Below are 15,930 nucleotides of genomic sequence, written 5' to 3'. Positions count from 1 at the left end.
ATAAGGATGTATAGACTGATCTGGAAATACCTTCAGCTTTTGACAGAAGTACCTGCCCCTGAATTGACAAATCACTAAACCTCTTACTAGATTTAGTAATAATTGGATTGAAATTTAAATCATTACGCAAATATTCATCTTTACATATAACAAATCCCAGACATGTTACTTGGTTTTTAATTGTAATATTGTGGAAATAATAATAATAATAAAAACATTTGTTGAGAGGAAACAGAACTGATTTATTCATATTCATTCTTAACCCTGATACTACTAAAATTATTTTATAGAGATAACTGCTTTAATGATTTCATGCAAATCTTTTACAAATAATGTAGTGCCATCGGCAAACTGACACAACTTAAAAGTTCTCCCTAATGAAGCAATTCCTTAAAAATCACTTTTTTTTAATGTGAAGGGCCATTATTTGCATTGCTAACAAAAACAAAAAAGGGGATATCAGACACCCTTGCCTTATTCCCCTACTAATATTAAAATTAAAAATTACAGAACTGGTACATCCTTTGTAAGGTTTTGATAGCATTTTGAAAATAACTGTCAAAGCCAAAAATGTCAATTGCTCCGAATAAAAAAATGGTTTTATCAAATGACTTGTGAAAATCAATAAAAATAATACTATCATCTAAAATAAATTCATTGTAGTCTACAATATTTAAAATCAATCTAATATTTTATACTAATGTGTCAACATTCGCCAGGGGAAATTTATTCCTAATTTGTTTCAATATTTGTAAAAAAAAAAAAAAAAAAAAAAAAAAAAAAAAAAGTTAAATTGTCTATTATTGGTGGCATATGAATTCACAAGAGTGAAATGTGTTTGATCAATATTAACATGTAATATTACTATTCTACCTAAATGATCAATTTCATGGCTTAGGACCATAGACTAAAATAGCGACCCCTGCAGATTTAGTTGTGCAATGTGAAATGTAATTTCCCCACTGACTTCTCCAAAATTTTTCATCCGTTTTTCACAGGCATAAGTTTCTTGCACAAAATAATAATAATAAAAAAAACACCCTTTCCTTTACAAAATAAAAAAAGATTTCCTTTTCAAAACATTACGTTAACCTCTGGCATTAATTGAGAAAATTGAAATGGACATTTTACACTCGGACATTTTACATTTGTCCTCTTTTAAACTAAATTATTAGACAAGGGTCTTTGAGTATTGTTAGTTGCATATCTTATACTTAACATTCTGCGGTATATAAAAAAAATAAAATAAAATAAAATAAAAAAATCTGTAAGCAGTTTTGCTTTCACTTGAATCTAAATATAACACATAAAAAAAAAACCTTGTAATCTAACATAAAAAGTTATATATACAGTTCAGACCAAAAGTTTGGACACACCTTCTCATTCAAAGAGTTTTCTTTATTTTCATGACTATGAAAATTGTAGATTCACACTGAAGGCATCAAAACTATGAATTAACACATGTGGAATTATATACATTACAAAAAAGTGTGAAACAACTGAAAATATGTCATATTCTAGGTTCTTCAAAGTAGCCACCTTTTGCTTTGATTACTGCTTTGCACACTCTTGGCATTCTCTTGATGAGCTTCAAGAGGTAGTCTATCGTCATTCATTCGTATCGTATACACAGACAGAAACTGCAATGTCTTTACCACAACCTGTCAAAATAAAATTTTGGTATAACTTGAAGAAATTTAAACAGAAATATAGTACAGTAGAGTATGCTATACATCAAGTAGGCCTAATAGCTAATAATAATAATAATAGTTTATTAAAAAACACAGAAACTCTGTCTACCCACCTCTACAAATGTCTACAACCCACCAAAATAAATGTTCGGTCTAACTCAAAAAAAAAAAAAAGTAAGAAATTGCACAGTAAAGTATACTTTTAAAAAATCGGTAACACTTTAGAATACTGTTTCTTACTTACTACATAACTAATAAGGAATTATTGAAGAACTAACAGGTGATTATTCATTAACACTTAACTCACTACTGTTAACTACTAAGAAAGATGTGTTAACTAATCAGTATGTAATATAATTTTATGATTGTGTTAAGTAACAGTTAACTAATCAGTAACTAATGTATTCTGTGATACCTCCTGAAGAACTACTATTAATTATTTACTAGTTAAGGTTCAAGAAAAATAACTATGAAATAACTACTACTTAACAGTTATACGCAAATAATCACTATAATAATCAGGCTGTGTCCCACAAATCAAGTACTTGAGTAAAAGTACAGATATCCCAATAAAATATTACTCCAGTAAAATTATAAGTAGGCCTATTCATTTTCAAAATTACTTGAGTAAAAGGACAAGTACAAAGTACTACTACAGTAGCAACTTTGTTACAGCCCACTTATTAGCTTATAATGGAAATCAAATATGGATTTTGTTTGCTTCTAAATGTTTAACTTTTGATTATGAAATGTTTGTTAAATTAGTTAAAATGTGGGCAGTATACATGTTAAAATGGAATAAAATATGCTGTATTAAGAAATGTTTTCATCTGAAATAAACAGATTTTAGTCAAAATGATGTAGTTTATTATTATTTATTAATAGGTTCACTTTCTGTTTCAGGTTCTAAGTCCTGCAAAATTATCTGATAATTCTTTATTAATTACTAATGGGTTCCCTATGTTTTCACTTTAGAATACTGTTTCATGTTCTAAGTAATTCCTGCAGAATTATCTGATAATTATTTATTAAATACTAATGGGTTCTCAACATTTTCACTTTAGAATAGGCCTAATGTTTCAGGTTCAAAATAAGTCCTGCAGAATTATTTGATAATTAATTATTAATTACTAATGGGTTCCCTATGTTTTCACTTTAGAATACTGTTTCAGATTCTAAGTAATTCTTCAGGAATTATCTGATAATTCTTTATTAATTACTAATGGGTTCCCAATATTTTCACTTTAGAATAGGTCTAATGTTTCAGGTTCAAAATAAGTCCTGCAGAATTATTTGATAACTATTTATTAATTACTAATGGGTTCCCAATATTTTCACTTTAGAATAGGTCTAATGTTTCAGGTTCAAAATAAGTCCTGCAGAATTATTTGATAATTAATTACTAATGGGTTCCCTATGTTTTCACTTTAGAATACTGTTTCAGGTTCTAGGTAATTCTTGAGGAATTTTCTAATAATTCTTTATTAATTACTAATGGGTTCCCAACATTTTCACTTTAGAATAGGTCTAATGTTTCAGGTTCAAAATAAGTCCTTCAGAATTATTTTATAATTCTTTATTAATTGGATTAATTACAAATTGGATACCTGTATTATCACTTTTCCTCAGGCTTTGCCTTACATACAGAAATTTAATGAATGATTATGTGGTATATGCTGAGGAGGCCCACACACAGTACTGTATATAAAATATAAAAACTAAAGTAAGTTATCGCAAGGCACTGGAGTCATGGTGGGGTTCCTATTGGAAGCTGATTTCTTACAAAACACACTCACAAAACAATTCACTACACAGGCAAAACCTCTATAAAATGTATTGCATTTATTAATATTGCATTTTCATACTACTACTACTATTGTTTATAACATTTATATGAAAGGGTCACAATTCAATGTAATTGTGTAAAACTGTTCATTAGTAGTTACTTCATAGTTATTTTTCTTGAACCTTAACTAGTAGATAATTAATAGTAGTTCTTCAGGAGGTATGACAGAATACATTAGTTATTGATTAGCTAACTGTTACTTAACATAATCATAAAATTATATTACATACTGATTAATTAACACATCTTCCTTAGTAGTTAACAGTAGTGAGTTAAGTGTTAATGAATAATCACCTGTTAGTTCTTCAATAATTCCTTATTAGTTATGTAGTAAGTAAGAAACAGTTTTCTAAAGTGTTACCAAAAAATCTACTAAAATGTTATTTTAAAGGAATATCACCTACGTTTTCCTAGATGTTTTAATTTAAATTTGACAAAACAATAACACCATATTTTTCAAAAACATTTTCTAAAAGTACATTTGTATTTGTGCCTATAATGTTTATTTATTATTATTGTCAGCTAAACAGTATGCTTCCCCTCTCACACATCTGACACTCATCACCTGTGTCTTAACCTTAATGTCTTTCCTGTGATAATACCCATTACCTCTATCACACACTTCTATCTCCTATTAAGTGAGATCACATTGCATGGTCACTTATTCCTTATATGAACTGTTTCAAATGCAAGACATTGATTGCATAAGATTAAGTTTGTAAATGGCAGCCTGTGCCCTTTTGTAGTGTGTACATATACTATTTATCATCAAACTGTGATAACTGTGACTAAATTCAGTATACAGGTGCTGGTCATATAATTAGAATATCATCAAAAAGTTTATTTATTTCACTATATTTCACTATTTCACTAAAGTGAAACTTGTATATTATATTCATTCATTACCTACAGACTGGTATATTTCACGTTTATTTCATGTTTAATGTTTATTTTCTTTAATTTTGATGTTTATAACTGACAACTAAGGATAATCCCAAACTCAGTATCTCAGAAAATTAGAATATTAGAATACCTCGCTTCAAAAAGGACTGGACTGCTGCTGAGTGGTCCAAAGTTATGTTCTCTGATGAAAGTAAATTTTGCATTTCCTTTGGATTTCAGGGTCCCAGAGTCTGGAGGAAGAGAGGAGAGGCACACAATCCACATTGCTTGAGGTCCAGTGTAAAGTTTCCACAGTCAGTGATGGTTTGGGGTGCCATGTCATCTGCTGGTGTTGGTCCACTGTGTTTTCTGAGGTCCAAGGTCAACACAACTGTAAACCAGGAAGTTTTAGAGCACTTCATGCTTCCTGCTGCTGACCAACTTTATGGAGATGCAGATTTTATTTTCCAACAGGACTTGGCACCTGCACACAGTGCCAAAGCTTCCAGTACCTGGTTTAAGGACCATGGTATCCCTGTTCTTGACTGGTCAGCAAACTCACCTGACCTTAACCCCATAGAAAATCTATGGAGTATTGTGAAGAGAAAGATGCGATATGCCAGACCCAACAATGCAGAAGAGCCGAAGGCCACTATCAGAGCAACCTGGGCTCTCCTAACACCTGAGCAGTGCCACAGACCGATCGACTCCATGCCACTCCGCATTGCTGCAGTAATTCAGGCAAAAGGGGATTTTCCTTAGTTGTCAGTTATAATCATCAAAATTAAAAGAAATAAACATTTGAAATATATCAGTTTCTGTGTAAGGAATTAATTTAATATACAAGTTTCACTTTTTGAAGGGAATTAGTGAAATAAGTCAACTTTTTGATGATATTCTAATTATATGACCAGCACCTGTATATACGTCTGCCATATGTTGCCAGTGCCACCCCTCAAAAAATTCCTGCCCCCTTCTCGCCACCCCATCAATATTTTGATCCGCCCCTGCTTATTTTCAATATAAAAGTAATTGTGGCTGGAATTTTTTTTTTACTTTTTATAACAGTCTTGTGCATGTCAAAGATTAGTAGCAACATTGTCTTTGATGCATTTTTAGTTTTTTTGCAGCATTAGATTTACATTTTTTTCTCCTTCATTTGTTGTTGGTGGCTGTTTTGGTCCCATTGACTTCCATTATAACGAAATTTTTTGATTGCAAAGCCATGACACCATATAATCATGCATTCTTGATTGTTTATGGTTTTCCCTTTTGGGAAGAGGTAAAATTTGTTATTTTTACAGTTGATCACTATTACCCCATTAACCCTTTAGATAGGCCTGTGCAAAAAAAGGCTCAGTTTCTGACTTGTATATGAAGCTATATGGAGTATAACAGCATATTATAGTGTGTGTGTATGTGTGTGTGTGTGAGAACGAGAGAGAGAGAGTGTGTGTGAGAGAGACCTTTGCGCACTTACCTTGATGTATTTGAGAAAATCAAAATGTACACCTCAGCTCTCAGAACTACATGGAGTAAACAAAAGTGTATTTATGCACCTGCTGCCTTTTAATGGTGGTGATAAGTATAGACTAAACAAAAGCAAAGTACATGGATTTAAACACTTGCATGCCATCGTGCTGGTCATTTAATGGTGAGAAGAGCAGCAAGCAACACAAGAAAGGTCTTGACTTGTAACAAAGTTTTAGAAATGATTATGCAGCTTGACCCCTCTAGCGAGCTGCAGCTTATTTGAAGTTGGTATTGCATTTTGGGTCATAATACATTATGTTCATAAATTTGATGCAAAGTAGTTTTTTTTTTACAGAATTTTAAGGTTTTAAACTGGCTTTAGCCTCAAAAAAAGACGAGCATTTCACACATAGGCCATCCGTACTTTTCACCATCAAAAGGCAGCAGGTGCATAAACACACTTCTTTTTTATTGTTTAACTCCATGTAGTTTTGAGAGCATGAGGTGCATATTTGGATTTTTTTTTCATATACATCAAGGTAAGTGCACAAAGTTCTCTCTCACACTATCTCTTTCTCTCTCTCTCTCTCTCTCTCTCTCTCTCTCTCTCTCTCGCTCACACACACACACTCACGCACACTATAATTTGCTGTTATACTCCATACAACTCCATATACAAGCCAGAAACTAAGCCTTTTTTTGCACAGGCCTATTTAAAGGGTTAACGGTCCCACCTAGTGATCAACTGTAAAAATTACAAATTTTACCTCTTCCCAAAAGGGAAAACCACAAACAATCAAGAATGCATTATTATATGGTGTCATGGCTTTGCAATCAAAAAATGTCATTATAATGGAAGTCAATAGGGCAAAAACAGCCACCAACAACAAATGAGGGAGAAAAAATTTAAATCTAATGCTGCACAAAAACTAACAATGCATCAAAGCCAATCTTGTTACTAATCTTTGACATGCCCAAGACTGTTATAAAAGGTAAAAAAAATATCCAGTCCACAATAATTTTTTATATTGAAAATTACGGTGCCCGTAAGGTGACTTGTTTGGTTTACTTAGTCTTTTCGTGGCCACGAAATAATAACTCGTGGGAACGTGATAATATGTCGTGGCCATGAGATATTAATTTGTGGGAACGTCATATTAACTCGTGGGAACATCATATTAAGTCATGGCCACGTGATAATTTTTTCGAGGTAACGACATCCTTATGTCTTGGCCTCGAGATGCTATGTTGAGTGAACAACATCCATTTCTCATGGTCACGACTTCTTATGTTGAGGGAACGACATGTTTTTCTCGTGGACAGGAGTTTAATGCGTAAACAAACCTGCGTGACCATAGCAACCCGGGATTATCAGAGATGGATTCATTCATATTTTATCTTGAATTACAAAATTATTATATTATTTATACATATAAAATTTATGCATTTACATTATGACATTTTATGTTAATGTTGAGCATTTACAGTATGCTATTAATTACAAAAGTATTTAGAATGTTAAAGGAGCTATGTGGAGGTTTTTACTTAAAAAAAATCTTTAAGATAGAGTTTTCATTTGTACATGTATGAGCCAACCATGATGTAAAAAAAAGAATGACACCTCGACTGTCCACCACGGTTGCCTCTATCAGCCTGTAGGCTCAATTGTGTGTTAAATTGGGTGCGTGGCTCAAGTCGGGCCCGAATTGGCGCGAAAATTCACAAAATGTGACGTCTACTTGGGCTTACAACAGTACGGAACGCCAGCCATTATAGTAAGCAGCGGCAATAGTGTTTTCAAATGGACTCTGCGGGTGGAAGGAAGCGACCAGCCTCCAGCACAATTCAGACACCCACGGACACTCCTCGTAAGTAAAAAAAAAAGATCGTGCACACTGAGAACGAGCATGAGACTGGCTGCAGTTCCTCTAACGGCCACTGGTGTCAGTAACGGTTAGAAATTTCAGAACCTACACAATGCTCCTTTAAGTAAAGAGATCGAAATTGAAGCAAAAAAAAAAAAGAATATAAACTAAATAAAAAAAAATAACCAATAATAATAGGCTAATAATAATTATCGGGGAAAGACTATCAGTTAATGGAGTTACAAGACTGTAGGATGGATAAAAAAAGTTTTTATATTTTATTATGCACTTTATGTAATATTTATTTATGATAAACTTCATTTGAATGCTGACAATCGCATGTAATACAGCCGGTAGCCAAAGCATATGGTTAATATAATAACTACTTAATTCAAGATAAAATATGAATGAATCCATCTCTGATAATCTTGGGTTGCTATGGTCACGCAGGTTTGTTTACACATTAAACTCGTGGCCACGAGGAAAACATGTCGTTCCCTCAACATAAGACGTTGTGGCCACGAAAAATGGATGTTGTTCCCTCAACATAGAATCTCGACAAAATGATTTCATGGCCACGACATAATGTGACGTTCCCACAAATTAATATCTCGTGGCCATGACATATTATCACGTTCCCACGAGTTATTATTTCGTGGCAAAAAAACGACAAAACTAAGTAAACCGAACAAGTACCCTTACGGGCACCGTAGAAAATATGTAATTTTGTGTGTGTTTTTCTCAAATCAGTGACATCATTTATGAACTTGGTAATTAAAGAGTTAACATTTTTAAACATTTGGTAGTTTTGATCAGGACTGAGGTTGATTAATAGATTTATGCAACAAAAAAAAAATTGAAAAAAAAATATTTAGCTGATACATTTTTACAGCAGTTTAATTTAGTGGATGTTTTCATCCACGAACATAACAAAAGGGTAGTGAATTTGCCCACAGTGTAACGTTGAGTTTTTTAAAATTTGCAAAATTTGCATGTTCCCAAAATATGGGTCAAAATAAGATTTGTCACCAAAAATTATTCCATTAGCTCAAACATAGAGAAAGTTGTGGCCAAAATAAGACTCAACTTTACCCCCTAGTGGACGAAAACGTCCCCAACAACGCAAAAGGGTTAAAACATATGAGTCTTGAATACCTTGACAATGACTTTAAGTTTCATGCTGAAGTTATACACTATGAAGATCAGAAAGGAGATAATATCCGACAAAGCGTTATAATCTCTAGAGATTTTGGCGATCTGATCTTTTTGAAACTTACCATCTGAAGCAGATGTTAGAGGTAAAAGTGAACATAACACAATGATTCTATCCATTTGCTCTGCATTATCTCAGTCCCCTCATGTTATTGAAAATTATCTGCACATTATTCATCTAGTATCTTTTAAAAAGTAACAAGTTATACTTTGTTTACTGATTTTCTTCTCTGAATCAGCATGCATTGTTTTCCGCATTCCATTCATTGTTAGCCTACAATTTGCATATGTTCTGTATCTGTCATTATTCTACTGTACAAAATATTAACATAGCAACGATAGACAATACTTTTATTTTACAATACTGTAACTTTCTACAGAGACTACAGAGAATATAACGTCCTATATTTAAGCAAAAAAAAAAATAGCTTAGTATGTATTAAAAAGTATACAAAATGATGTCAGCAACAATGTTAGGTTCTTCATAGAAATATTTTAGATGTTAAGTTTATTTTCATATTATACAACAGAAGAGTAGAGTGCAGTATGACCATTTTGTGGTTCATCAGAGTATGTATTTGATTACAGAACAAATCAAAATGTAACAATCAAAATTAACATCATAAACATATATATTTTTTATTTTTTATTTATATACACTGCCCACCTGGTTATGCAATGTATTTCTTTATAATTACACGCATACGCAAAGGACATAGTTTTGTCTTTGTGGATTTTAAACAGATTCAGCCATCAGCCAGTCTGAGATTTCTCTCTGGTTTTCGGCCACCCATTTTATATTGGCTTTGGTCTTCTCGATGGCCTGCTCCAGAGCTGCAGTCCCTGATCCAAAGCCGATCTCTGAATTGTCTCTCTTAAACTGCAGAAGCTTTTCACAAATTGAAAGATAGGACGGGACAAAAAAACAAAACAAATTAATTAGACAAGTAACCTGTTCAACCTGTTCAGAGTTTCAGTTGGCAAAATGTTATAGCATTAATTGTGTACCTATAGAAAATACACACCTGCTCAAGTTCTGATTCAGTTGAAAATGTTTTGGTTATGCCACTTATAAGGCTGGCAAAGTTAAAAGACCCCACACCGTACCTAGGGACACAAATGAATTCTGTTCATCACATAACTGCATTTATTTCAATTCATTAAAATGTTGCAGTTATCTTGTATATGAGGATTTGTGTTGTTCATAAAGCTCACTCTGTGAACATATACACCCAGTTCTTCCTGAAAAAATCCCAAGCCAATGTCCGGCCATCCGGGTTGCTGGATATATACACAATGACAGAGGAAGCGTCCTGTTTACGGATCATCGATGCGTCAAACGTGTATCCAAGGTACCTATATTTATGACAATTCAAATGAAAATATCTAATGTTATTCCTTTGAAAAGATGCTATTTGTTCCCAAAGAACAATATATTTCAAACCTTTCTAAAAGTGTGGTATCTTTTGCACAAGCCAGGGCTGACATGAGTTTATCGGCTTCTATTCCGATGGTGGCGTTCTTAAACATCAGCCAGCCAAAGTCCCACTCGTCAGTGCCACCTGAGGCAATAGCACTGCAGTACACTGCAGACCTTAAATTGGGGTGAATTCTGAAAAAATATCTGAATTAGATATATGTAATAATGTGGACTGATTGTTTTTCCTGCAGTATATCACATTGGATTGCTTGGCTAGAAGACCAAAATACTGAGCGCTCTAATGCATGGGTAAACTCACGGGTTGTGGTTTGTTTGGTCCATCCACTGTCTGTACCAGCCTTTAGTGAGATTTTTACACTCATCTACACCAGTGCTGCAGGCAAATCTAATGGCATTAACTTGATTGTACCTACACAAGGGGAAAAAAAAAAATATATATATACATGCCAATTATGACTTACCCCGACAAAGAAGATAGGTTCATTAGAACAACATTTTGAGATTTTATTATTGATTACAAAAATAGTCATGGATCACTTACTGGTCTGTATGGCCAGTGGGCACATGGGACCAATCTTCGGTAACAGTCTTAAAATGTTCAAAAAGGGGGGTCACCTGCTTCCTGGTGTAGTTCTACAACAACAACAAAAACTGATAAATTCATATTACTACTACTTTGAAATCAACATACATATTATTCAAAGAAAAATAAGGTTATAGGTTTCAAATGCTAATAAATAAGAAGTATTAGAGCAGACCTGTAAAAGTTCATAGACATCAGTTTGTGTAAACATGAGGTAAAAATAATCCAGGTTGTTGAGCGCAGACTGCCATGGCATGTATTCTCGTTCTTCAGATAAGTACTTTGTAGTTTTTAGGGCTAGAGTGACAGGAATTATCTTTGCCCTTGAAAAAGAGTTATAATAAAGTATGCAACTGATTTAATTCAAATGTGCTTGTACAAATAAATTAAATTATATATCTAAATAAATTGTACCCCAATTCTCTTTATGTTTTTTTTTTTACCTCGCAAGATTAAATGCATCATCCACTATCTGAGCTCTGTTGATGACTGGAATGACCTTTAATAAAATAAACAAAAAAGTGATAATTGTAGTGTAATATTTTTCCTTATTAATTAAAACTGGGTCTGTGATTTCAATCACATGTCTGTGTCTTTACCTTATGGTTCTCTGTCAGTTGATCCAGAAGACGCTCCCAGTTCTCATTGTCATAGTTCACTCTGTAATATCCAGTGATGTTCAGATTCACCAGCACCCATTCATTTCCACTTGCCCTCATATCAGAGTGAAAAGCTGCATATGATAAGACAATCATGTTAACCTATTTATTACTTTAAAATGCATGCATAAAAATGATGAGCTTGTTCCAAATGACACCATAAAACTTATTTTGTGTTCCTACTGTTTTTTTCTGTGAGCCAAAAGCGTGACTGTTCCACCTCTGCCTTCATCCAGTTGATGGGTACAATCCATTCATAACTTTAAAATCAGAAAAATAGACATAACACTAAAAACAAACTGATCTAAAAACAACACAGTCTGCTCAGGTAGCTTTAAGGATGCATTTAGACCTACTTGAATGGAGACTGCCTCAGTAATGAAGACTCAGGATCCAGAAGGAAGTGCATCTGAGAGACCTGGCCTGTCGTAGTGTTGATCAAGACCACCGGGAAGCCCATTTGAAGAACCCAGCGGTCCATGATTTTTTTGACACTTAATGGAAGAACTGTTCCAGTCTCATCAACAGCCTAGATGTGGTAAATGAGAGCGATTATTCAACCACTAGATGGAAGTGCTGACACACTTTTTGAGTTAGTTGGGATTTAGTCATTTGTGGTAGGCCTAAATATTAATCAAATAATTTACCTGTTTATAATTAGTATGAGATTACAGGTTTTTATTTCTGATGCAACTCACAGTTTGAAGGTGGTTCCACAGATCCTCACCGACTGTATTTTGATAGGCGAACATGGTGAGATATGTCTTTTAGAGAGAAAAATATCAGAAATATAGCAGATTCAAAACAATATATATATATATATATATATATATATATATATATATATATATATATATATATATATATATATATATATATATATATATATATATATATATGGTGTAAAGTGACTGTGTTGTAATTTGCTCACATTTAGTCCTTGCACGAACACAGACTCGGTTAGGAAGTCTGACAGCATTCTCAACACCGACGCCCCCTGCAGGTTAGAGAAAAGAGTTTGATACTAGTAATAATCAGTGGATTTTAAAGTGAAGGTTATCGAACGTACAGCACCTTGCTGTAGGAGATTGTATCAAACTGCTCGGTGATCTGCTCTGGTTTTATAATATCTTCCTCCTTCGAAGACAGGGGATGGGATGAGGCCAGAGCATCCACAGCAAAAGCACGGTGTACGTCTTTAAGGATGATCAAGTCTTTCTGTGAGAGCGATAATTGAGAAAGACAATAATAATTACGATAGAGTGCAAATAAATGTTTTTTTTTGTCTAAATATTTTCGAATGAATACAATGTTGATTTCTTATAATTAGTTTTTTTTTCTATATATTTTTTTCCAAATCCTACGTGACGTAAGCGACGCGGGAATTTATTTAATTTATTCTTATAGTGTGGAGTCAAGTCACAGAAACCAAGACGTGTGGGCGAAGGTAGTAGTATACGTGTTTACTTCAAATATTTAATGACTAAACACCTGTTTTGTCATATGAACATGACATTTGTTTAATGGAATAACACAAAGTACACTTTAAAAGATGTAAATTAAAGTTAATGACTGGTAAATGTTGTTTTAGTTGACCAACCATTGGAAGGTGCAGTAAAGTCATTAAAAGTTCATTAGTTTGTGAACACTCACCACTTTCCAGGACGGTTCAGCAAAGTCTGCACCAAGATATGATACATAAGACGCGAAACCTTCATTTAACCAAACTTCATTCCACCACTTTAGAGTCACAAGGTTGCCAAACCACTGACCAAGAACACAAACAAGTCATAATATGATTATTTTACACATTTTATAGTTATTTAAAACTATTAACGTTATATATCATATTTTTATAAATGAGAGTACCATGTGTGCCAGTTCATGGGCTATAATGGTGGCCGTTCTCTCTTTGTTTGCATTGGAGGAGATGACTGGATCATATAGAAGGTTTGTCTCCCTGTACGTCACCAGACCCCAATTCTCCATCGCCCCAAAGTAAAAATCAGGCAGGGCAATCTGGTCTTCAAGGTCGAGAATTAAAAATGCTTGCTTATTATTTTTTACCCCAGGCAATAATCTCCAAGAGATGATTTGGATGTGTAAACATACCTGATTTTGAAAGTGGATATGGTACACTGTAATAGTTTTCAAAAAACTTGAGTATTGGCCCAGTTATACTCAGGGCATAATCACCATGGCCGTCTTCGATGGCTTTCTTACGGGCCCATATTCGTATCTGTTCAGAGCAAACATCATTTAGTCATAAGCACCATGAGTAAATATGCTGTAAGGCATACTTTGTGGTCAATAAATGTGAGATTTTTATCTTTTAAAACAGCCGTACAGCTCATGAAAGACGAATAATGGTCATACCAAAGTGTCATTTGCTGATGTAACATTTGTATAGTCACTGACAACCAGTGCCAATAGATAGGAGGACATGTTCTTTGTGGGTTCAAATGTTGTCACCGTAACAGGTTGTCCATCAACAACAGTGTCAGCTTTCTCTGAATAAGGAAAACAAGCAGTAAATTAGATTATTTTTTATTTATCTATCTATCTAGAGTATCTATCTATCTGATGATTTCCAACTTCTCTTTAGAAAGCAGACAGACTTTTTAGTTGTTTTTTTTTTGTCTGAATTTTTTTTTATACAGTTGCCCTAGGGACCCCGATTTATAGAAATCCATTTTCTAGTTCACATTACGTTACTTAAAATGGTCAACAGGTGTGAAAAGAAACTGTTCTTGGTAGAACTGACCGATTTCCATTCCATTCGACAGGGCCACGGTTCCTCTGTCGTGGATGAGAGTGATGTAGAAAACCGCTCTCATTGCAGGCTCATCGAAACATGGAAAGGTCTTGCGAGCATGTGTGGGATGCATCTGACTGGTGGCTACTATCCTGGAGGAAGTAATTACTGTTATATCACAAAGATACAGTGCTCGTAATGCCAATGGTAGGTACAGTACAGACCATAAAATAAGTGCTTGGTTATTAGTATGCCATTTTGGGAAACAGTATGTATTTTCTCTGTCCAAACAATGCTAACATGATGATTGAAACGCGTACACCTGAAAAATCTTGTGGATATTGTGTAATGCCCAAACACACACATAAAAAAATGCTTTATGGATCCATTAAGTAATCTTCCATGTTTATATGATGGTACAAAGGTTGAACAAACATAAAGCTGCCAAGAGAATTATCAAGCAAACATGTGACCTGCCAACTGCAATAGCCTTGATGCTGATCTTGATAGTTCAGATTTTTCATCTATAAGAGTTCCTGGCTGGTTTTATTGAAGATCTGTGTTCATCTTAAAAATGATAGTTGAACTTACTTTTTCTCTCCGTTCTCCTCATATTCACTTCGGTAGAACCCTGCCAGGTCATCTGCAAGTTCTCCCACAAACTCTGTGTAAAGCTCATAGAGCTCTCCATCTTTCAGCTTGCTCTTTAAATGTATGACAAGATACTGCGTCGTCTCCTGCATCCAAGTTTTCTGAATTGAAGGCGCTACTGAGGTACCAAGCGCAGAGAGTTTGGCCAGATGTCCATCTATTGAGGTCAGGTTCAGCTTATTGGCATGAATGAGGATAAGATCGGTCTCCAACAGACATTTGAAGACCACGCTGGAATTTCCAGTGAATACAAAGAGGCTGTGAATGTTCTGCTGGAGTCGAGGCCAGAGCGTGATGTTGTAGTAGACTGGAACCAGAGCGGCTGGTAGACGTTGCTCGTTCCAGGGCTCAGCAGGAGAACCTGTAGAAGGAAGGAGTTGAACGGTCCACAACCCAACAATGGTGGCCAGTGATGCCATCCCCAGGAAAGAGCATCCAACACACATTGCACTAAAATGGATTCTCACCATGTTCCCCTTCACCACAGGCCAGCAAAGATTAGACCAAACCGTGATGGCATTTTATTTATTCTTCCAATCTTTTCTCCTCCCAAAGTGTGTAATGGCTCATCCATTAACACTGAGACTAGCCAGTGAAAGTAAACTGATAAGTTGAGGTGGACTAACATAATATATTAAGGCATGTGTCTTCCTTGACATGTTTATGCAGCCATTACTCTTTAGTAGATTGTAACACTGAGACTCGTGGGAAAAAAGCTCAGAAAAACAAGCACAGCAGGATCACAGCAATGAAATGATCTAATGTAATCCAAAATGTTTTCAGTCAGTGTAACTGTTTATGTTTTTATTAGTTTTATTAGGCCATATTCTGAAATTATACCTTATAAACAGACCAAGATTGATGATTCTCAT

General features: G+C 34.4%; 1 protein-coding gene across 1 annotated transcript; it reads right to left on the bottom strand.

The window, feature by feature from the left end:
• Positions 1 to 9,652: 9,652 nt before the first annotated feature.
• On the bottom strand, positions 9,653 to 15,681 carry LOC132133583 (aminopeptidase N). Its single transcript, XM_059546471.1, has 20 exons — positions 14,999 to 15,681; positions 14,417 to 14,559; positions 14,029 to 14,162; positions 13,765 to 13,891; positions 13,522 to 13,676; positions 13,306 to 13,419; positions 12,727 to 12,870; positions 12,584 to 12,649; positions 12,351 to 12,416; positions 12,009 to 12,181; positions 11,836 to 11,912; positions 11,593 to 11,726; positions 11,437 to 11,492; positions 11,169 to 11,316; positions 10,952 to 11,043; positions 10,709 to 10,819; positions 10,414 to 10,581; positions 10,185 to 10,325; positions 9,995 to 10,076; positions 9,653 to 9,858 (listed from the first exon to the last, which is right to left on the bottom strand). The coding sequence occupies exons 1-20, from the start codon at positions 15,526 to 15,528 to the stop codon at positions 9,706 to 9,708; spliced, it is 2,814 nt and encodes a 937-aa protein (XP_059402454.1). The 5' UTR covers positions 15,529 to 15,681; the 3' UTR covers positions 9,653 to 9,705.
• Positions 15,682 to 15,930: the final 249 nt, after the last annotated feature.

This window comes from Carassius carassius, chromosome 50 (assembly GCF_963082965.1).
Source record: "Carassius carassius chromosome 50, fCarCar2.1, whole genome shotgun sequence".
Taxonomy (NCBI): domain Eukaryota; kingdom Metazoa; phylum Chordata; class Actinopteri; order Cypriniformes; family Cyprinidae; genus Carassius; species Carassius carassius.
This window is presented reverse-complemented; position numbering and strand designations above follow the sequence as displayed.

Bases quoted from the DNA above. Each gene is read 5' to 3' on its own strand.
- LOC132133583 (XM_059546471.1), bottom strand. From the start codon at position 15,528: ATGGTGAGAATCCATTTTAGTGCAATGTGTGTTGGATGCTCTTTCCTG. The intron at 14,163-14,416 runs GTCAGTTCTACC...TTCCTTATTCAG, and splicing joins GTCGAATGGAATGGAAATCG to AGAAAGCTGACACTGTTGTT. The intron at 11,044-11,168 runs GTCTGCTCTAAT...TTGTTGTTGTAG, and splicing joins ATGTCTATGAACTTTTACAG to AACTACACCAGGAAGCAGGT.